Here is a 22,233-nt window from a genome sequence, read left to right on the forward strand (position 1 = left end):
CTTCACATGACAGTTGCTGCTTAAACAAATACTTGCGAGGTGAAAGAGAGACACTAAGAAGAGAAAGAACAGGCAGCATCCTGGGCTCAGAATCCCTCAACACCAGAGGATATCCCCATACCTGGACCTCTAAGAGGCCCACACCCGGACCAGCATACCTGGTATATCCTTATTATAGTCCATAGCTAAGAGCAAGCCTTTAAATACAGCCCAATCCACACTCATAAACTGACTGCACTGCAAAAATTCAGCTTCCAAAAACAAGAAAAAAAAAGTAATAAAATGAGGGAAATATTACTTGAAATAAGACAAATTATCTGCCAACAGAACAGGAAAATTTGACTTGCCAAGACTTCTTGAAACAAGTGAAATGCTCTAAAATAAAAACTGCCTGATAAGAAGAAATATCTTGTCAATCAAAAAACAAGCGTATAATGCCTTGATTTAAGATAGTTCATCTTACTTAGATTAAAATTTCTGCAGTGTGATATTTACCGGCTAATTTGCCATTACCAACCACGCCCATGGTGTCAGTTTTTCCTCCACAACACAGCAGCTGGTCTGCTGCCACTGGACTGATTGCCAACCGCAGTTTTCATCAAATTCATTAAATTGCTTTACCGTTCATATTATTGTGTCTGCCTAGAGGCTGATGGCAGCCCGTCAGACGGTTGGCACTGGGAACCCTCGGCTCCGAAGTATTAAATCTAATCAGTTTTAGGTCTTTATTTTTGTACTCTTGTCTGTTTTTGGAAATATGCATTTGTATTAATTGTCTATTATGTTGTTTTTGTGTTTATTTAAACTCACCTCTTCTGAAGGCAAAATAAATCCCCTCCTGGTTCAGTGGCGAGGTCTCTGCATTTCCGCTGGAAAGGAAAAGTAAGAGAAGGCTGAATATCCTTATCCTTTCATTATGTCATGATATTATATTAGGTTATGTCATATAATGATTGTGCTGTTCCTGTTCCATTTTTGTCTGCTGTATCGTGCATTATCTTTTAGTCTGTCTGGTTATACTTCTAAAGACAGGGGTGAGGGATAAACCTCATGTAGCATCTTGGATCTAAACCTGGGCTTTTATATGCTGCCTCTTTGTTGATTTCAGGTCACAGCGAAGGTATCAATACAGTGTAGGCCTTACACTGCAGCATTTTACAGCATTGTAAAAAAGAAAATGACAAAGATACAGCTTCTTTAGAACTTTCCAGGTCAATAAAATTGCAGTGAGTGAAGGAACAATGTACATACTCCTAACAGAGTTACTGAGACTTGGCTGCTCATATTTTTATGGCCGCACAACCCTAATTAGAGCACCAATGCTAATTAATTTGAGATCTAATTTAGTTCTCCCTGCATCTTTGCTGATGTAGACACATATATCCACACCTAATATGCAGGGTAATGACGGTAGAGGTCCTGAAGCCCTTAAACCATTAAAGGTAAAACTTATTGTGAGGACTCTGAGAACTTGATGGATGAGCCAACATTGTCCACTCAAAAGTAAAGCCAACTCAAATACCTTTACCAAACAAGCACTGCCACCTTGTGGAAAATAAATAGTAGGGAGAATGGATGTCTTTTTTTCGCCTGGCATTCTTGTTGCTAAAACAGATGACAGGCACAGTAGTGTGACCCACAAAGCTCAACAGATGAACTATGGTTCTGCAGAAATACATATGCTTAAACAATATGAAATAAAATGTAAAAAGTGTTACTATTTTTCATCATCACACAGCTGTATCTCCTCCGACACAGCTTCAATGTAACACTTGGAACAAGTAAATAGTACAGACTGCATGCCACAAATAACTCTTAGTGTCCAGATGAGCTGCTTCTTTGTATAACAACAAGCACAATCGTCAAATCTGTCTAATCCACAGAAGTGAAAATGCAATACTTTTGTAAACCACATGGAGGCGCTGTTCAATTACTTATTACATCTTCTGTCTGTATTTGTTTGTGTTCTGAGTCTCAGACAGTCTATGAGCCCTGCACATACGTATTTATTCATTAATTCCATTTTAAACATGTCTGGTAGATTCGGGTAGGACATACGCTATTTTAGAAAATTTTAAGGAAACTGCATTTATTTCCTCACAAGATATATACTTAAACAAACTACTTTAATTCAGCCCTTCAATACAAACTGTTATCAATAGCTAACTGTTTTTATGTGTCGTTGAAAAGGATGGAGCAAACCTCAAGCATAATGCTGAGCTAAAAAGAACAACATCAATATGCCATTAAAATAACCAGATAATAGAACCGTTATCTTGTATTTAGTGTTCCTAAATGTGATTTGTGGTTTGAGTTTAAGTTAAACACATGAAATCCACCCAAAACCAACAGTGAGCTACTGACACATCTTAACATCATTGTATTTAGTTAAAAAAGATGAATATACATAAAGGAATATACTTCATGAACTGTTTCATGTGCTGAAGTTACTTATTGTTGCTGATCCTTCAGATAAAGACAAACTTTCCTAAAGGACAGATGTAATATTGGACATGAGCTTTATCTTATTAAGTTGTTATTAAAAGTGATTTATTTTGACTGCTCAGTCCAGTATGGTCGATATTCACTGTTTGACATTTGATGCCAAAAATAAAGCACATTAGGCTACAGGTATAGCAGTATTAACTAAATGCACTTCAAGGAGCAAAAGTAAAAGCTTTTTAAATAGCCGGTGTTAGTGTTATAATATTAGCCTATTTTTAATATTAAATTATTATTGGATTATTTACATACCGGTATGTAAGCAAAACTCTAATATTGCAGTGGGCTGATGTGGAGTCTTTAATGAGACTACTTCATATACTGTTGGGTAGTTTAATCTTAAAATACATTCATTATATAAATTAGATCATATGTTTCTATATGAAAAATATGTATCTGCAATTAACTAATTATTAAAAACATGTAGAGAGGTAAAAAAAAAAAAAGAAGAAAAAAAGCAATACATCTATATCTATTTTGTCACTTTCATTTGAATCCCTCTTCAACTGTATTTTTTTTTTTAATAAATTGTGTTCAAATGTGATATAAAGCTGAGTATAGGGGCGTGACTTTGCTCTCCTTAAGCACATTCTTTTAAAAAGACATGGATCATGAAATACATCTTGTGCACTGGTTAATTGAATAATAATTAACTAATAATAATTGAAGTATTCCCTGTCCCATATTAAACCTGAGTTCAGTCAATGCAGACAACGCTTGTATAATTGTTCCCCTTCACCTTTTAGGGAATAGGTTATGATGGGGATTATAAACAAGGTGCAGCAGAGTCAAAACTGAAGGAATGTGTGGATTGAAATGTACAAGACACGGTTGAAGGTCTATGAAAATGTTCTATCATTAGATTAGAAATGGATAGCTACCAGCAGATTACATTGCAATCCAGAGCAGGTGCTGATTTTACCGTCACACACCGCGACCCTTTAGCCCAATCCCTACAAGAGGAAGGCTGTCGAGGAGTCTCTCGTTGGGCTCACCTATCGAGAATAAGAAGGTTGTGAATAAACACACCAAGGGCAGAGCTACGTGACCTAAAAGTAGCCTCATTTTCAATGTGCCTGCGAGTAACTAGGCGGTATTTAGCGTGTTTTCTGAAAGGACAGGGCGTTTTTTTTTAGAACACGTTTGGACTATTTTACGACGCTCATGTTTGACCTACATTCACTCTGTTCCGGCCAATCTCCGGCGATAGTTTGGCTTTATGCAAACACACAATCTGTGGAGAGAAAAGAAACGTGACGGAGAGGAGGAGGTGCTGTGGGAGCGCGGTGGGAGTCACGGTGAGCGCCGCCCTTTCCGCACGTGCCAGCTTTTTCAGGCGAAGATCGTCTATGCTTGGAGAGAGGGGCCGCCTCGTCGATCAAAGACTGCACCAGTTTCCGTGTTGACAACGTGGGCGTTGGCCGTCGCGCATGCGCACTGCTCATGTATTTGTACCCAGAGCAGAGGAGGCACGTGGACAGGCATTGACACGTTGACCTCACATTGCAGTATTCTGTTACCTCTCACCTTCTCTGTTTTATAAGGCTTTATGTGAATTAGGTTGTATTTGTTTCAAGTGAAAATGATGTCCTACACTGTGATGTGGAATACTGGAATAATTATAGACTTTTTTATATGTTTAATCAACTAATAAAACTAACACATATCCATGTAGGTGGTTGAAAGTAAAATACTTAAAACAAAAGTAATTTTAAAAAGATTATTTAAATTATTAATATCACCAATAGTTTTTTGTTTATAATGATTTGTTCATATATATATATATATATATATATATATATATATATATATATATGTGTATGTATGTATGTATATATATATATATATATATGTACATATATGTAGCTGTATGTATATATATATATATATATGTATATATATGTATATATATATGTACATATATGTAGCTGTATGTATATATATATATATATATATATATATATATATATATATATATATATATATATATATATATATATATATACCTGATTGTATTTACTGCACTATTTCAGCCTATCTAATAAAAAGTGTATTTTAAATATTACTCACTTGTATTATTATTACATTTGAAATAACAAGACAATCCATTGTTGATTGTGCACACAAACATTGCACATGTCATTAATGCAAACCAGTAATTAGGTAATTTAGTGTATGAAGATTTTTAATTCTGATTTATTTATCTGTATATACCTGTAGCCTCGTGTTTCTCGTGCCAACATCCTAAATATGTATCCTGGGGATCCTTAAAGCTTGAATTGTTTTGGTTTTAACAAACCTTAACAGTTTTACTTATTATCTTATTACTATACTAATTGAAGACGGTTTGGTCTGCTGTTGCCTTTAATTGAACCAGATTCAAGCCTATTAATACATTTCTGCATCTCACTAATGCATTTTATTTATTAAAATGCACTGCAAATTTTATTCTATGTTTTGCTTTTTGACTGTTTTTAATATTTTTAATGTCTGCATTATGTTTTGATTCTTTTAAAGTTGTATGTGGAGCACTTTGAATCGCCTAGTTGTTGAAATGTGTTATACAAATAAACTTGCCTTGGCTATTACGGTTACTCCCAGTCAAACCTGATCCATAACATGGTTAGATAAAATAACATCTACTAAAGGTCAAATATAAAAGGTAGGCTGCACCTCTCACTAGATCCTTTGAAAGAAATATGCTTTGCTTACACAACCCACTTTCATAACAAAAGGGATACATTATTGTTTTTCACCCGTGCCGAAAGACAAGATCATGTCTTTAAAGCCTATTTCTTGTTTGTCTTTACCGAACAAAAACTGCAACAAAAATCGGGAGAGGAGACAGGAGTGAGACCTCTCGCTTCCTTTGCCTCCCCGCCTCGTTTCCTCGTTGTCTTATCGCCGAGCCCAGGCAGCCATTAGCATAAAATGTGTGTCAGTAGGGCAGCGTGAGCTCACATGCCATGCGCACATGCTGGAGAGCTTTAACCAGCATTCCAATGTCGAACGAGCACAATGTGCCGTCTCCGCGCGGGGCTCTCAGCCAATGAGAGCGCGAGGACGAGGGAAAGAGCGGGGGCACGAGGAAGGGAAGGGAGGGGTGAATTCGGGTGAAATGTTTTCAGAGAGCGTGACACACAGGGAGGGGGAGAGAGAGAGAGAGATAGAGAGACAAGCGGTTGACGCGACTACAAAAAGAGAACAGGGGGGGAAATGGTCACATTTCGCAGGCACCTGAAAACGTGCTGGTTATTTTAGGACTCGTGTTGCTTATTGATGAGCGGGGAGTGTTTAAACTACTTCCACTCCGGTCATGTTTTGATGGTGACTGTACATGGCAAGCAGCTGCGCGTCAGGACCTCTGTAATTTAGAGAACCCCTTTACAGAGATATCTCACCACAGCCTGGCATCATAGGTGTGCAGACGGAGAGCTGTCTGTTGCTGTCTCTTCACCTCGGAAATTATTTGGAGCAACTACAGATCAGATCTAATTTCCCTTTTAAATATTTCTTTCATTTTTTTTCTTCGCTGGCCGGATTTTTTTCCTCAACAACCCCAAATGCCCTGCGTTTACTGCTGCGGTTCTAAGCTTTTGGATACACTGTGCCAGTTCTTGACTCTTTCACCTATATCAACGAAACTCATCCGTGGCACGCAAAGGCAGCCAGTCCAGCACTAGACGCCCACGAGAAGACATCACGGAGCAAGTGGACAACCTCAACCTACTAGGAAACATGGAGCACAGTCCTGGTGGTAAGTACGCTTTATATAATGGAATGTGTGCATTTTGACTGAATCCTCGAGAATGATTTGATGAGCCAAACCGCAGTAATTAGAAAAGAAAGAGGAAATGGTGCAGTTGGATTAGATACCAATGCACTTATCGACATCCAATATTATAGATATATCGCACATGTATTGATTAATTCTAAGGATGATTTATCAGCACAGTCTATTTATATAAGTGGCATCATGCCTTTATAAAAACTGCTCGTCATAGCGTGGAAATGCGATTGTGTTTTGTCCTGTTCCACTTCATGTCTCTTTTAAAACACTGTCTAATGCATTTAGTTGTGTTATGCACTTGTGTAATTTATAATTTGTGCCCATTGGAAACTGATATGTTTATATATATAATGCAGCTTTTGGTAAACTAGTGGTTCGGGATTATATTTATGAATATATAACTCTGGGTGAAAGGGGTCTTTTAACCGTAATTCCGCCATGTAACATCTGGCACGTTGCCAAGTGCTTCTGGGCTGCAGACAGTTGGGAGTTTTGAGTGAGTGAGCTGCGCACGGAGAGGGAAGTCCTTCTCGTCAATCTCTGCGGCGGACTTCCGATTCTCTGCGTGTAAACAAACTCACGTGAGGCGCGACCCAAAACGCCCCCTGACCCAGAACTTTTTCATCATTTTATAATCACCTTTTTATTCGGATCACAACTGATCGTCAGAAAAGGCGAATGGCCCACTGCACTTTGCGCATTAGTTCAGGCGAAGTTTCAAGTCTCGCATTAAAGGGAAACTGTAGATGAACTGGTTATTTGCTACTTTATTGCAGTGTTTCATTCATTTAACTTGGCTGAAGGGTAACTTTTTACCAAACACGCGTGGGTTGACTAAAGGATGGAGTAATTGGGCCCATTGAGTCAAAACATAATTTATAACCAAAGCCAGTTCCTTCAGGACCAGTATATTTATATGAATGTGAATGGAGGAAGAAAACAAGCAAACTACTTCATATCAGTCAGCAACCATTTCCCGTTAAATGACACGACGATGATGAACGCCTGTGTCCATTCCAGCTACAACCCTCCTATTATACAATAGAAAACACTCCCGGCGACAACACGTGAAAGGCAGTGCTGCACTGCTGAAGCAGGCTATAGGTCAACACCGACGGAAATAGATGCCATTAAACCTTGAAGTGCTATAGACCGTGACAAAAGAACATCATAGTGCACAGCGATGTCACTTCATTTAATCATCAAATACTTCCCAACATAAATACTAATGTAATGATAACCCTGCCGTGCAGACATTATGACGTCCTTGAGCAGCGGATGCCTATTATGAGTGTCATATATTTTCATCCACTCTTCGTCCAGTGCACCCTGGGAATCATGCGCCTGATTTTTTTATTTTTTTTTTAATACGCAGTTACCCCGCCTCGAGCTGACATCACGTGTGTACAGCCCCACAATCCACGTGCCGCGCTTGATTCCCAACCGCCCCGCCCTCCCGGTTGTTCCTCTCCACTGTGCGCACTGTGCTCGCGCTCAGCTTGCACGGGGATTCCTCTTCATTTACTGATAGCTTGGTCAGTGGGTCAGAGAGGGTTAGCAGCCTGTGCTTTCCTTCTGGTTGCTATAACTGGTTTACAATGTTTATTGGAGTTATAATTGGCCATATTACACGTAATTATAGTGTTAGGTGACTATGTTACCTACTTCTGGTTGCGTTCAAACCGGATTTTCGGGTGACATAACGTGCACACACACACCTATTTAATTGTAGTATAGTAGCAACAATAACAATTTAATTTTAACAAAATTAATCAACCATAGCTCGTCTCTTCCTTTAACCTCATTGGTTGAAAATTAAACTTCATAATTATTTGAGTTAGTTTGTGTGTGCGAAATGGCCAATCTTCAATGATCAAAACATTCGAGCTGTGTGTTTTCATTATGCAAGAAACAAATGTCCATTATGTACAAGTAGACGAATGCATCATGCCAATGGGAACAATACGCTTAATGGTGAGTTCTGATGCCAGTCCTGCAACCAGAGTCTTGCAGGACTGTCTTTCAAGTTTTCTTGAAAGACGATCGCACAACTCCCTAATTCATAATAAAAGCCAAGCTTGGTTCAGGTGTCAGATAGTATTTCCATCCCATAATTGGGTAAAACCTGCTCGTCTAATATATATGTATGGGTAAACGCACATTACCTACCGTTTTGCACTACACAACTACTTAAGGTTTAAACTGGAATGGAGTTATGAATATGTTTTTGTATAGCAATAAAAGACCCTGGATACAAAGTAAATGTTACCCTCTGTTCTGTGTCACCAGAGACCCGACCCTCTGTAAAGTGCTTCATAAATAGACACATGACATGGGGCCAGCTGTTTCACGTGGAGCAGGGCTTACATGCACAGTTGCAAATGTTCACACGAAAGAGGACAGACTAGTTTGAGGTTAAGAGGGGGCGTCTCCCCCTACATACATATGCGCATGCTGCCTATACAACTGGTTGGCCATGCATGCAAGCCCAGGGGGTGGGAACACATGAGAGTGGAAGTTCATGGAGCTCTGGCAAAAGGGAGGAGCTGTGGAGTGTTTTGTTTATTCTGTACTACTTATGGCTCTGTGTGTCCACAGGTCACATGTTGTAAATACATGTGCCTGAGTACAGCAGGGGTGATTTTCTTGGAACTGCCTCTGGCACCTAGATTCTAGGAAATGGTTACGAGGAGACAAAATAAGGCATTTGTTTTACGAGGGAAGTGCCGGAGATGCAATTGTGAATGAAGAAATTGGGCGTGGAGCTTATGTGACTGTACTGCAGATGATCTACATGCCCGTAAAGCTTTATATTTGTCATACATGCACACAGGGAACAACACCTCACAGTCGGCTGTTATTGGAGCTCTAACCACCACACAAGACCCCAGACCCAGAGTGCCTTACATTCAGTAGACACGTGTGAGCAGGAATTAAGGAGGCACTTAGAGATAAACAGAAATCCAGCACGTGTTTTCTCATTGAAAGAACAAGAGATGAGGGGGGGTCTTTTCTCCAATCATTCAAGGTCCTTGAGAAGAGAATTGCACAGAGTGACAGTGAAGACAATCCAAGGATTCTGTTACCACTTGAGATGATACCGCATCTCTCTTAACATGAGTGTTTTGTAGACTTGACATTTGACAAAAGCCGCATCACAAACCTGTGTTGTTCAGTGAAACTCTGACTGACGCACATTTATAAAGATCATGATATGAATGAATGTGGAGCATGTCATCTTCTCACATGGGAAACATTTTGGTGAGCAGACTTTTATGCCAAGATATTTAGACACCCGGCTGACACAGTGATCTAATTGCAAATGAGAAGCAGGGCAAACTCCTGCACTGAATCAGAGGAGCTTGAGGAGAAATATATAAACAATAATGTTTTCAATAGTGGAGATTCCCACTTCTGTTTTTATTTTTTATGACTATGGTACTTCAAATTAAAATGATTATATAAGTGAGAACATTTGAAAAGCATGCTATTTTCTCATCCTTTTAACAGCTGTTTTAGATACTGCAAATGATTAAAACCCTGAGGCAAATCATTTGAATGTTCACAGATAATGGCCAGAAACAACGTGACTGTTTCTCTGAGTGGAACGCAGAGAGTTAAGGTGCTTTGCTCTCCATCTGTAGTCACGGCATTACAGCCCTCTCTGTTCCAAACGTGATCTGCCCTAGCGCTTGTTATTGTACTGCTGCTGTTGTCTACACGGGACTGCGCAAAGAGCCTTGTGAGCCGGGCGGGAACTGTGTCAAGAGTCCATGTGAGCTCCCGGTCAGGTGGCTGGCGGATAGATGGGTCTGCATGCCCGCAGCCAGAGGGAGGAGGGGGGAGGCAGGAGGAGGAGGCAGAAGGGGAGGAGGATAGAGAAGAAGGGAGGGGGTGGGAGGAGGGAGAGGAGGAAAGACTCCATGCTGAAAGCAAGCAGGCAGGGAGCTGGCTGGCTGAGCCTGCACGTGAGGGGCAGGCTTTCATCTTGCAGAGAGAACACTGTGTGCAGAACAGAAGGGGGTGGATGGGTGTTGTGGTGTTGAGCGGTACAGGGCATTTCCGACTTGATGACATCCTTAAACAAAGGGCTGTTTATGGTCCGTGGCACAATGTGGAATGTGTAGCGACTAACATATAATGACACGCATGTCATGGTTAATATTCCACATGTATTTGTTATGTATATTATTCTTAAACTGTGTGTGTGTGTGTGTGTGTGTGTGTGTCAACATTTACTTACATAAAACCAATTGTTACCCAGTAAAAGCAACACGCCCGTTGGCATGACGAAGCCTTTTTTTTTTTTAGATAGGATTATCTATAGAAACCAAAAAACTACACAGATGTATCGATGTCAGAGTTGTTGTTGCTCTAGCGCTGGCATTTTTTCTAAATTATTCATCAGATAAAAATTCTGTTGTCTCAACATGATCTGTGTTTTTTTTAAGTCTGCCAAGTGCGCACACTGGATCAAAGTAGAGGATTGCTCAACACTGGAACTCCCACTCACATTGTACATGTGAACACGACCCAGAGAAAAATAACTGAGCTTTTTGCCCCTCTCTGTTCCTCCCAGGTGGTGTTATCTTGTATGCTGGCTCATCCGGCAGTGCCAGTCCGAGTCCTGGCAGCCCCTCAAGTGGATACCAGACCCAGTCGCCCTCCTCCCACTCGCAGCCTTCCTCCCCAGAGGGTGTCTCCTTTCAGGAGATTGGGCCCCTGAAGCAGAGAGGCGAACGAAGGGGAGGGACGCCTTCCCCAAAATTGGTCTTCCAGTTTCCTGAAGCAAACAATGCTCCCACTGCCCAAATAACAGTATCGTCCGCAACCTACAGCCATCCCACAGTGGCCAAAAGACCGTGTGGTTTCACAGGCACATTCACCAGTAAGTATCCACTCGCTGCCCTACTTCCTGTTCTCCTTTATGTTTACCTGCCAGCACTCTGTTTCTGTATTCCTCCCTCTGATGATGGTTGTATGCTTCTTTCATAGAAACCGGAGGTATGGTGCTTCTGTGTAAGGTGTGTGGGGACATCGCCTCTGGCTTCCATTATGGCGTGCACGCCTGTGAAGGCTGCAAGGTGAGACTACACAAAGATAGTATTATGTTAGGTCTTTTTATTCAGTTACACACATGCAGACATGTTGCCACAAAAACGACACTCTTTCAAAGCCTGTTTTCTTCTTGTGCCTTCTCTAGGGTTTCTTCAGACGCAGTATTCAGCAGAATATCCACTACAAGATGTGTGTAAAGAATGAAAACTGTCTCATCATGCGCATGAACAGAAACCGGTGCCAGCACTGTCGTTTTAAGAAGTGTCTCTCCGTGGGCATGTCCAGAGATGGTGAGAGACAGTAATGTTCATTAAAAAAGATATATTTTGACATATGGAGACTAAAACTTAATTTATCTTGTTTTATTAATGTAGAGGAGAGAATATATATATATATATATATATATATATATATATATATATATATATATATATATATATATATATATATATATATATATATATATATATATATATATATATAATCAGATGTACCCTCTGCAGCTTCTGACAAACTCAGATGCTCGTGTTGAAATTGTTCATAAAGAGGTCTCGCTCCTCATCACTAAACTTAATTTTCTTTTCAGCTTCTTGTCTCTTTTTTCTCTCCATTCCCTTCCTTTTGTCTTTCGTTCTCTCTGACATCCTTTCTCGTTGCCCTGCTGTCTGTGTTATAGCAAGACGGGCTCTAGAGTCCCGGTGGTCATCAGTCATGTTGAAACTGTGACAAATGTATTTATTTTGGGAAATTGGGGCACACAGTTGTTGATTACCCTGCACGTCCAGAAGATGTTACCTATTTTTTTTCTCAACAATCAATCATTTAAGATGTATTCTGTTATTATTGAAATCCTACCTTGCTTGAAATATGAAATCGTATTACTAAAGTTAATCTGCTCTACTGCATCATTTCACCGCAGTATTTTGATCTCTCGGGATGCAGCTAAACTAGGTGATGATAAATCATGTTTTTTCTGGAGCAAATATTTTTAGCTGACCTAAAAAGGCCAAATTGTGGAAGTGAAAAATCACTTGCTTGAGATCATGCAGGAAACTTTAATATTAATAACCATATTTTCATATTCTGAACACGCACTTAAAGTAAATAAAAAGGCAAAAAAAAATATTATTGGTTCTATTCAAACCCACAATGATAATACTATAGATCCTCTAAGCCTTTTAAATCCCTTGTCTTTTACTTGAGAACATTGCTGCTTGCAAATCAATTTTCATCATCCAATTTTCACTAATTCAACCCTTTATCTCATCCTATCTCGTACCTGCCTCTTTTATCTTTTTGACCTTTCCACTTCTCATTTGCTGTCATTTTACAAATGTAATCATGTTTAGTGTTAACCCAGTGACCTACTTTCACAGAAAATAGGAGATTGAGTGCTCAACTGAAGTCAGAAAGGAAGAGCGAGCAATAGACTGGGGGAGGTGGTGTAGCATACAGTGTACTATAAATAGGGATGTCAGTGGAGGTGCAGAAATAAAAGGGAGGGAGGGGTGTAAAGGCTGGTTGTTGCAGTCGGAAGGGATGAAGGCTTTAGTGTCCATATTGTGGTGAAGCGGCTGCGATGGACACAGAATAGTCAGACACTAGAGAGGTATTGGGGTTAGTAATCCCAAGAATTGACAGTTTGAGGGTCGGATGTTCAATCCATATCAGAACAAAGAGGTTGTTTCTCTTTATTTTCCATTCATTGGAGTTGCCTGAGTATTTATGTTGTTGCACGTTGTCAGTAAGGAGCTGGCAGTGAAATCAATTCTTATTTGTCAGGAAATGCTAACAGAGGATGCTTCTTTTCTCCTCAGCTGTGCGTTTTGGGCGTATTCCCAAGCGGGAGAAGCAGAGACTATTGGATGAGATGCAGAGTTACATGAACAGTCTCAATGAATCAGCTTCTATGGAAATGGAGGTGTCACCTCCAACCGACGCCCCCTGCAGTCCACAAAACCAGACGAATGAAGGTGCAGGCTCCATATCGCAGTCTTACCACAGCAACTTAATGAACAGAGACGAGAAACCACCCAAAATGGCTGTCGGCAACAGCAACATTGGCACTTCCTCCTTCCACAACAATCAAGCGCAGCAGCCTTCAATGTCGCACTCTGCAACCCAGACCCACCACACGGTCCACGGGGAGCAGGCAAGCTACCACGTCTCCACGAGCTGCCCGGTTTCTTCCACCAACAATGAAAACTCCGCCATTGTCGACAACGCCAAGTACACCTTCTCCTCCAATCAGAATCAGTGCCCCGTCAGTGGGCACCGCCTATCTTCTCAAACTTACTTAGCCAATCACAACAGTTACCCAGCCAGCGATTCCCACAACCAAGGTCCCTGCCCCTGGAAGCTAAACGGAGGAGCCAAAGTGCTGGTGAGACTTCTTTTTTTAAATTTAGATTAAGTACATTTTATTAGCACTCAATTTAATATCAATAAAACATTCATAATACTTATTTTCCTCTCTTCTCCCTGACTGTTTTGCAGGCATGTCCCCTCAACTCATGTCCTGTGGCTCCAGCTAGTCGCTCCAGCCAGGAGGTGTGGGAGTCTTTCTCCCAGTGCTTCACCCCCGCAGTTAAAGAAGTGGTGGAGTTTGCAAAGAGCATCCCAGGCTTCCAGTCGCTCAGCCAGCATGATCAGGTCATGCTGCTCAAATCCGGCACTTTCCAGGTAGATTCCAGCTCAAAATAATTTGGTGGTGGGGCTGTGGCACATTTTCTTTACTTTCTCTTCAATCATTTGAAATTGTTTCTGATGCTGATCTGGTTTGCTTCTGTCCACAGGTTCTGATGGTGAGATTCTGCTCACTGTTTGACCCCAAGGAGAGGACGGTGACCTTCCTCAATGGCCAGACATACTCGCTGGGATCACTTAGGGCTCTTGGCATGGGTTCCCTACTGGATGCCATGTTTGAATTCAGCGAGAAGCTCGGATCTTTGTGTCTGGAGCCAGACGAGATGGCTCTTTTCATGGCTGTCGTGCTTGTTTCTGCTGGTAAGCAGGCATACTACTACATACACAGAGCACACGCTGTATGTATACAATTTTTCCTTGTGTCTAAACTTGATTTCTCCCCCCTTTCACCAGATCGCTCTGGTATCGTGGAGGTGGCAGCAGTGGAGCAACTGCAGGAGAATCTAATAAAAGCGCTGCGCTCTCTCATCACCAGTCGCCGCCCAGAGGATAGCGACCTCTTCCCAAAGTTGCTGCTACGTCTGCCGGACCTGCGCACGCTAAACAACCACCACTCCGACAAGCTGTTAGCTTTCCGCATAGATCCCTGAGTTCAAAGAGCAAAAGCTTCCTGAGGTGTCTGCTTTGGGGAGCCTCCCTGCTCCCCATGCTAGTCTGGCCTGACACATACAGTCCACTGGCTTCTGCATGATGGGCCGTTGTTGTGGGAGCTGTGCCAAGTCTGATGCCATGAGAGAGTAAACTTGAAGAAGAAAAAATAAGAAAAAAAGGCTCTTCGCTCAGCAGGAAGGGGAGGCTCCTGAACTAATTCTTCCTCCAGTTCCAGGATCGCTGAAACGAACATTAAAACACAGACTACGTTCTTCCTTGGGTGCTTCAGATCAATATCCAACCACCAAGTCATCACCGTTCCCTCGGGGAGTTTGTGCTGAAGACCAAAAAGAAGCGAGAGCCTGTTGTTCCTCACTGGACTTTGTCTTCCCACCAGCACACAAAGCTAACGAGAGGGAAGGACACGCTCTCGCCCAGAGAAAAAGGAACTTGTACAAACCTTCACCAACAATGATTTCTTACTGTACATTCATGCTACAATGTGTAAAGGGCACTTTCCATACATTAAGTCTAAATCAATATATAACATAGCAATAGAAATGTCTAATACACAGCTGGGAGGGCGGTTTGTGGAGGCCCTTTTGAAATGACATAAGCTATTTTCACAACATGTCACCATGTGGGGAAATCTTTATGAAAAGCACCCATTTGTGATGGAGAAATGTATAACATTTTTAAGAAATGAGAGTAAATGCATTGTATTTGTATGCGGTAAACAGGGAGAAGTTATTGGTCATTTTAGACCGTGTCTGATGGGATATATGTTAAGATGTTTCCTTGTACATTTTGTATATAACCTTTATTCTTGGTCCTTGTTAGTTTGCAGATTCTTGGATATGTAAATGAAGCTAGTATTGAATTATTGTATGTATGTATATCACACTTAATAGATTGCTCTACAGACTGCAAAGAGAAAGCGACATTTCAACTTTACAGAGTATAAACTTTTTATTTGAAGATATATAATTGAAATAAATGTATTGACTGCATCACTGTGTGAGTATTTTGTAATGTTTTATGGTTGCACCATAGAGTACCATTATTAAATAATGTTATGTAGCATTTTGATCTTTTTCCATTTTCCTCTTTATTGTGACGCTACCATCAGTTTTATTACAGAGGCACACCGTGAAGCCGTAGCCTAGCAACAGAGGCAATCAGCCAATCATGCTTCAGCTCTGAGAATTAGGGGCTTTATTACAAAAAAGAAATGCCAGTCTATTTTTGAGTGTTTTTAATCAGTCAAAGCATTTCAAAGAAAGTTATATATCAATAAATGCACGGTGATGTTCTTTGCCACGAACACACAATGTGACATGAGACAAGTCGCCCGGGAGGGAGACGATAACCTAAGATGGTTTCTGCTCACTGATCTATGCAAATATGGCTCTTAACAAGACCATTTTACTGCAGGTTGATTTGCAGTGCGAGTATGAAAATCCTCCAGATACCAGACAGCACAATGAGAAGACGTCACTACTGCTGTCACTGCAGTCTGCTTGAAGGCCGAGGAAAAACATGTTGGTAAAAATGTTTGGGAACATTTTCCATAATGAGCAACTCCGGCCTTCAAAAGTATTCACAATCTGATTAGTCTTTTTCTATAAAATGGACTAATATATATGGAGATGTCTTAGATTATTGCTCCTATCAGACAAATAAGTGTACTACTTGTATACAGCAAATAGTACGGATTCATGCTGAGATAAATATTCGTTTCTTGGTAATTATACTGACTAACATTCAGGAGAACAAGTGACTCATCACATGAATATATACATACACATATCCACCAGTATATTTCTAATTAATTCAGCAACTGGCTAAAAGCAATGAATCACATCATGTGATTCTTTGTCAGTTAAACTAACTACCTCTAAGCAATAGCACCAAATGAATAGCACATATCCCTCTCCCTGTGCCAAGAAAATGAAAAATTAGCCAAAAGCTGCCTTCGACCCTCAATTTTTCTTAACATAGCCAAACTTTTATTCTCAAAGCTGCATTAGAAGAAGAACAAAACACTGAAAGCCTACTCTCCAGTAAAGAATATCTACTGGAGCTTCAACAAAATCATTCCAGTCATTTCTATGTGTCGTAAAGTGTTGAGGTCTTCATGTGTCACCTACTGGACAAGATGAGAACAACAAGATGTTTTGTGATGAGTAGACACGGGGTCCTATTCGTAAAACCAAAAAGTCCACTGTGTCAGTCAATAGTTCCACCTCTTATCGCACATGAAATGACAACAAAGAGTCAGCATCTTTGTGGTGTATCAAAGTGCGTGTCAAGGGACTTGGACCAGAAAACCTGAGTTTCAAAGTTCATTCTCACCACATGTTCCATTAAGTAGCTTTCGATTACATCACACAAGCAGAAAGAGTTGAGCAGTCACTATTGCACTGTGAATCTTCATTTTAAATATGTATGTTTTTTATAGGAACCTCATTGCTTTATTAGACCAACATATATTTCTCGGAAATAAGTGTGTGAAACATAGTTTTCAAGGAAATAAGTGTTTGAAACATAGTTTTCAAGGAAATAAGTGTTTGAAACATAGTTTCGCTCCCCGATTGGAAGTAAAAGAGACAGAAGGCATTTTTTTTACAACAGGGTTGTATTCCTCTGGTCCACTGGTTTGCTTATTTAAAAAAAAAAAACAATTGGACAAAGATATTTAAGAACCAAAGTTACTGCCTACCATGTGTCTGAAAATGGTTCCTTCTTGCAGCGAATACAAGTAATATATTATTGTCTGAAGGTGCCACCTGGTGGCGACAAGAAGGAAGTGTATACAGCAGCAGTAATGAGTTTATGGATTGAAGATTAAAGGAAATGTCTGCATAGCTATATATTCTTTAGCATTGAAATAAAAGTCCATCTGTCTGACTGTTTGTTCGAATCAAGGACAAAATCATTGAATTACTTAATTAATAAATGGATGGAAACACCATTTATTAAACAATCTTTTGCCAGTGTAAAATATTGTTATTTCCCACTAAAGATGATGTGTATGTACAATTCAGAGCATTAAAATAGCAGCAAACAACTCCTGTCAGCTATGTGAAGATATAGTGGAGTATTACAGCTGATAGCGATGTCCCAACCGGCTTTGTCCCTCTGGATCCCCGTGAAGTAAACACTGGTAGCACGTTAGCTGGTGTTTGCACTGTTAGCAATGTTAGCACTGTTAGCTATGAGCCGCCAACACGCCACCATGTTGAGAGCTAATGAGAGGCATTAGAAATGCTCTTAATCTTGGATCTTCTACCTTTAGTGTATGGTACAACTATTAATTGTTACCCAGACATCAATGACATGTGATTAGTGGTTGCCTTATGTGGGTCCTTACTCTAGGATCTACACTGAGACAAAATTCATTATGAAATATTGAATTTCTTAAGAGCCCTGTATTGTGTCAAAGTTGTTTCTAATTGTCTTCTTGTCAAAGCAGAAAAACACAAACTCAAGTAAGAGTAGGCCAAAGATGAGCGCACGATGGTTAATCTCGTTATTACAGTTTGTAAAGGCTATGGGTTTGCTCCATAATGTTCTTACCTTCAATCTCATTAGTCTGACGTGCCTGTTACAAAACTCTTACACAAAAACATGATGTCACCCAGTAAGGTCAAGAGATCACTGTCGTGTTGCTCAGAGTAAATAAACAGAATAAACACACATAAAATACTCATAATCTCCTGATAATGACATACATTAATGTTGTCAGTCACCATGCTAGTGTATATCAACATATTCACACGTCAGAATCAGAATCAAAACCATTTATTGTCATGTATGTTTTTACCTACAAGGAGTTTGTCCTGGCGGAAGGTGCATATCATTTAACAATAATCATTTAACAATAAACAGAGTGCAATAAATTAGAGCATAAATATTTACAATTGAATCTACAATGTAATATACAATACAAAGTTCACAGACAACAGATAACAGTGTAATGTGAATGTGACAAGTGGAATGATAAAGCAGCAAGTATATTTCAACATAAGGTGTAGAAAATTGTCTGGAGGTGAGTCAGTCAGTGGGACTCTGTTAATAAAGTTAGAGTGGCGTGAGGTCGTGGTCCTGATGGACCGCAGCCTCCTGCCAGAGGGAGGGACTCCAACAGGGGTTGTAGGTTTTGTTTTGAAAATACATCATGAAAATAGGAAGATTATCAAATATCCTCTTTGTATGTGCCACTCATTTCAACAAAAAAATATAACAAAATAGTTATGTAATGCATATGTAACTCAGAAATGCAAGTCCTTTGAGTCTGTTTGAATGTTTTGAGACTACCTGGACTTTTCTAGGGCGACCTCAATAGTCCGAGGGTAGGGGCGGCATGGGATCAGGGTTAGAGAGAGATTAACCACACGGAGGCCTATAAAGCTCCAGTGTAATCTGGAGACCAATTCCGAGCAACAACTAATCTGCGAACAACCTTTTATGGTCGCAGCTCGCAGTGTTCTGGACCACACATACCCCATTAAACAAGAGGCGCTGAGATTTTCTTCCATATTTTGGATTTTAAAGACAAGACAAATATTTTACTTTAATCCTTCTCATCATCAGCAACTTAAAGGTGTACAAGGGAAAATCATGAAGAAGGGAAAGGTATGTTATTAACTTGTTGGCTTTGTAATACATATAGGGACGGTTTACAAAGATAAATAACATTTCAATGCAATTTTTAAGTTTGTTTTTTGGCTGCAATAGATGATAATGTGAGTAAAAATTAGTTCATAGAGAGGCACAAACTATCAAGGCATGGCTTCGAGTAAGGATAGTGGATATATGATTAATCTCTGTCTGATAGTTATTTATTTAAGTGACAACATCACAGCTCAAAATAACAAAATAAAGTAAACCAAATGATGACGTAATGTGTGTAAAAGAGTGCATGCAAACAGCATTGGTTCATTCGGGCTTGATACTTACACTATAGTGTTATCTTTGCTGGATGGGAAAACAAATGGAGGTCCATCACATCCTCCTGATACTTTGAACTAATCAAATATGGAGGCTGTTTTGTGGACAATTCCGGTTTGGAAAAGTAAAATCCAACATCTTATAGACTTTTAACTATTAAACAGTTAAACATTAGATGAAAGTAAAGTTAGTACTGTGCTGGTTAGTTTGTGTGAGATACACATTTATTTTTAACTGCACAATGAAGGCAAAGACTGTTATGCATTTTATGCATCTGATTAAAAATTATAATGAGCCTACAAACTGTACTCCTATGCCAGCAGGTGTGTGAGGAAAATGAGCCCCCCAGCTACCGGGAGGCGACTGCAGGTAAACACTAATCTCTTTACATACTTCTGCTACTTGCTACATACAGTAGACGCTTGTTTGAGGCAAAGTAGTCTCCTTTCATTATGATTACATTTTGTAATCTAGATTTTTAATCACAATAATAGTGCACCTGTTCAAATTAAAACGTTGTGACTTGACATCGTATATTGAAATGAATAAATCATGTTAGTAGATGTCTTCTGCATAGTGACTCCATTTCTCTGACGCATGCTGCAGCATCATTTAAAGACACCACATCACTTCTCACTTGCCTCTTTCTTCAGGCTATGAGGAGATGGAGGCCCAGTTTGCGTGGGACGACAAGAACATCAGGCGGACCTTCATCAGGAAGGTAAATGTGTCAAACAGGTCACAGCAAAAAAACAAAAAAACAGTTACCTTTCCATTTTCTGATGCCACGTATGTCTCCCTGCAGGTCTACGCCATTCTCATGGTTCAGCTGTTAGTTACAGTTGCAATTGTTGCTCTCTTCTCGTTTTGGTAACTACTCTTTTGATTACTCAAAAGTTCTCACTATCACAACTTTTATGAATAAATAATAATTTAATACATTTGATTTTGTCTCGACAGTGCACCCGTGAGATTTTTTATCCAGACTCATCCAAGCTTGTACATGGCGTCTTAGTAAGTGGAAACACACATCGCTCACATTACAGTCTTTTTTAGGACTTTATTTTCTAAGCATCATCATCGTCATTGACATCATCATCATCATCGTCATCATCATCATTATCATCCTCTTCTTCTTCTTTTTCTTCTTCACTTTTTCTGACAGTCTTGTTTTCTTTGCCACCTACATCGCACTGTCCTGTTGTGGAGAGCTGAGGTAACATTTCTTTGCAATATAACTGACAACCCAAACATTCGTTATAAAGCAGTGACAACAAAAACAAAGATAACAATTTTTGTTTTCCCTTTACATGAACAGGAGGCAGTTTCCGTGGAATATCATTTTGTTAGTTCTCTTTGTGAGTATTCCTCATCATGAAAACAGAATATAATATATTCTTTTTTACTCAATCACTCCCATAACTGTGGTAAACATCTTTACTTTTTCCCTCAGACTTTGAGCATGGCCTCCATGATGGGATTTGTGTCGAGGTAAACACATATTACTGATGTCAGCATGTGTTTATGTGGGTATCTAAGACGTTGAATTCAACTCATCCGAGGCTTTCCAGACTCAAAGACTCCTTCTCTTCCTCCAGCTTTTACAACACCAAATCTGTGGTTCTGTGTCTGGGAATCACAGCTCTAGTGTGTCTTTCTGTCACCATCTTCAGCTTCCAGAGCAGGGTGAGAAGAAACTGCCTCAACTATACTGCAAACTGCTGTCAAACAATCAAACAAGCTAAACAAATCCACAATCCGTTGTTTTCTCACACCTGCTGCAGATTGACGTCACATCCTGTCAGGGCGTCCTGTTTTCTCTGTGCATGGTCATGCTTCTCTGTGCTTTCACCTTCTCCATCGTCGTCCCTTTTGGATATGTAAGTTCACGCACACCTTTATGGAGGAAATCTGACATTGCTGTGATTTGTGACTAGTTAAACACCAGTAGCTGGTTAATGCCACAGGCCCTGCTGGCTGGACTTGTGTGTTAACATGAAGGGATTAGCCTCACAGATAAGCTTGCAAAGCACTGCTCTGTTTTTCTTAAATTAGAATCCTGCTGTCCTTCTTGAATGTGTTTTGTAATGCTTTTGTTCTGCACCACAGGTTCCCTGGTTACATGCCATCTATGCTGTGCTAGGAGCCATTGTTTTTACTCTGGTGAGAATTAACCTCATTATCACCCATCTGAAGTTTTTCTTTTTACTGTTATTTATCAACTCTCCTTGTTTTTCCCACCTGTCTCTCTTTCTGCCACAGTTCCTCGCATTCGACACCCAGTTGTTGTTAGGAAACAAGCGCTACAGTATAAGTCCAGAGGAGTATGTGTTTGCCACCCTCAGCCTCTATCTGGACATCATTTACCTGTTCAGCTTCCTGCTACAGATCGTGGGAGGAGGCCGCGAGTAAAGCATTTTTCCTCGGATTTCTCATGTACACATACTGTACATGTCTTTTAGCTCTTAAACTCAAACTTTTTAGCCTCATGAACAAAACTACTTCAGGGTATTACGTTTTTTCATGAATCACTACTTCAAAGTTTTATTTTCCTGATGTAATCATGTCCGTGCAATCCTGCTGCTCTTGTCTCTTTGCCCTGACACACATACCTGCCTGATACCTCACTGTAA

The 22,233-nt window shown here is 40.1% G+C and overlaps 3 protein-coding genes across 4 annotated transcripts in view; 2 read left to right on the forward strand and 1 right to left on the reverse strand.

Annotated features, from left to right (window-relative positions):
* The window catches only part of rargb (retinoic acid receptor, gamma b), a 52,923-nt gene extending 41,682 nt beyond the window's left edge, over nucleotides 1–11,241 (reverse strand). The window contains exons 1-2 of the mRNA XM_068595081.1: nucleotides 11,228–11,241; nucleotides 811–869 (exon numbers count right to left, since the gene is read on the reverse strand). The gene's annotated coding sequence lies outside the window, so the exon portion shown is untranslated. The remainder of the gene's footprint in view (nucleotides 1–810; nucleotides 870–11,227) is intronic.
* Nucleotides 5,693–15,657, forward strand: LOC137796868 (nuclear receptor subfamily 1 group D member 1-like). The gene is made up of 8 exons (XM_068595082.1): nucleotides 5,693–6,259; nucleotides 10,872–11,180; nucleotides 11,288–11,376; nucleotides 11,496–11,640; nucleotides 13,168–13,733; nucleotides 13,847–14,032; nucleotides 14,146–14,356; nucleotides 14,450–15,657. The coding sequence occupies exons 1-8, from the start codon at nucleotides 6,241–6,243 to the stop codon at nucleotides 14,644–14,646; spliced, it is 1,722 nt and encodes a 573-aa protein (XP_068451183.1). The 5' UTR covers nucleotides 5,693–6,240; the 3' UTR covers nucleotides 14,647–15,657.
* Nucleotides 15,658–19,270: 3,613 nt separating this feature from the next.
* On the forward strand, nucleotides 19,271–22,012 carry faim2b (Fas apoptotic inhibitory molecule 2b). 2 transcript variants are annotated; one of them, XM_068594838.1, is made up of 12 exons: nucleotides 19,271–19,285; nucleotides 19,921–19,969; nucleotides 20,254–20,321; nucleotides 20,406–20,470; nucleotides 20,561–20,614; nucleotides 20,766–20,816; nucleotides 20,919–20,958; nucleotides 21,054–21,091; nucleotides 21,199–21,286; nucleotides 21,385–21,480; nucleotides 21,710–21,763; nucleotides 21,863–22,012. In XM_068594838.1, exons 1-12 carry the CDS (start codon nucleotides 19,271–19,273, stop codon nucleotides 22,010–22,012), a joined length of 768 nt encoding a protein of 255 aa, XP_068450939.1. The 2 variants fall into 2 exon arrangements, with proteins under 2 accessions (XP_068450939.1, XP_068450940.1); XM_068594839.1 differs by having other exon boundaries at nucleotides 19,924–19,969.
* The last annotated feature ends 221 nt before the right edge of the window (nucleotides 22,013–22,233 follow it).

The sequence above is a fragment of the Clinocottus analis genome, unplaced genomic scaffold, assembly GCF_023055335.1.
Source record: "Clinocottus analis isolate CAN_PGR_092001 unplaced genomic scaffold, fCliAna1.0.p SCAF_3, whole genome shotgun sequence".
Classification (NCBI taxonomy): Eukaryota; Metazoa; Chordata; class Actinopteri; order Perciformes; family Cottidae; genus Clinocottus; species Clinocottus analis.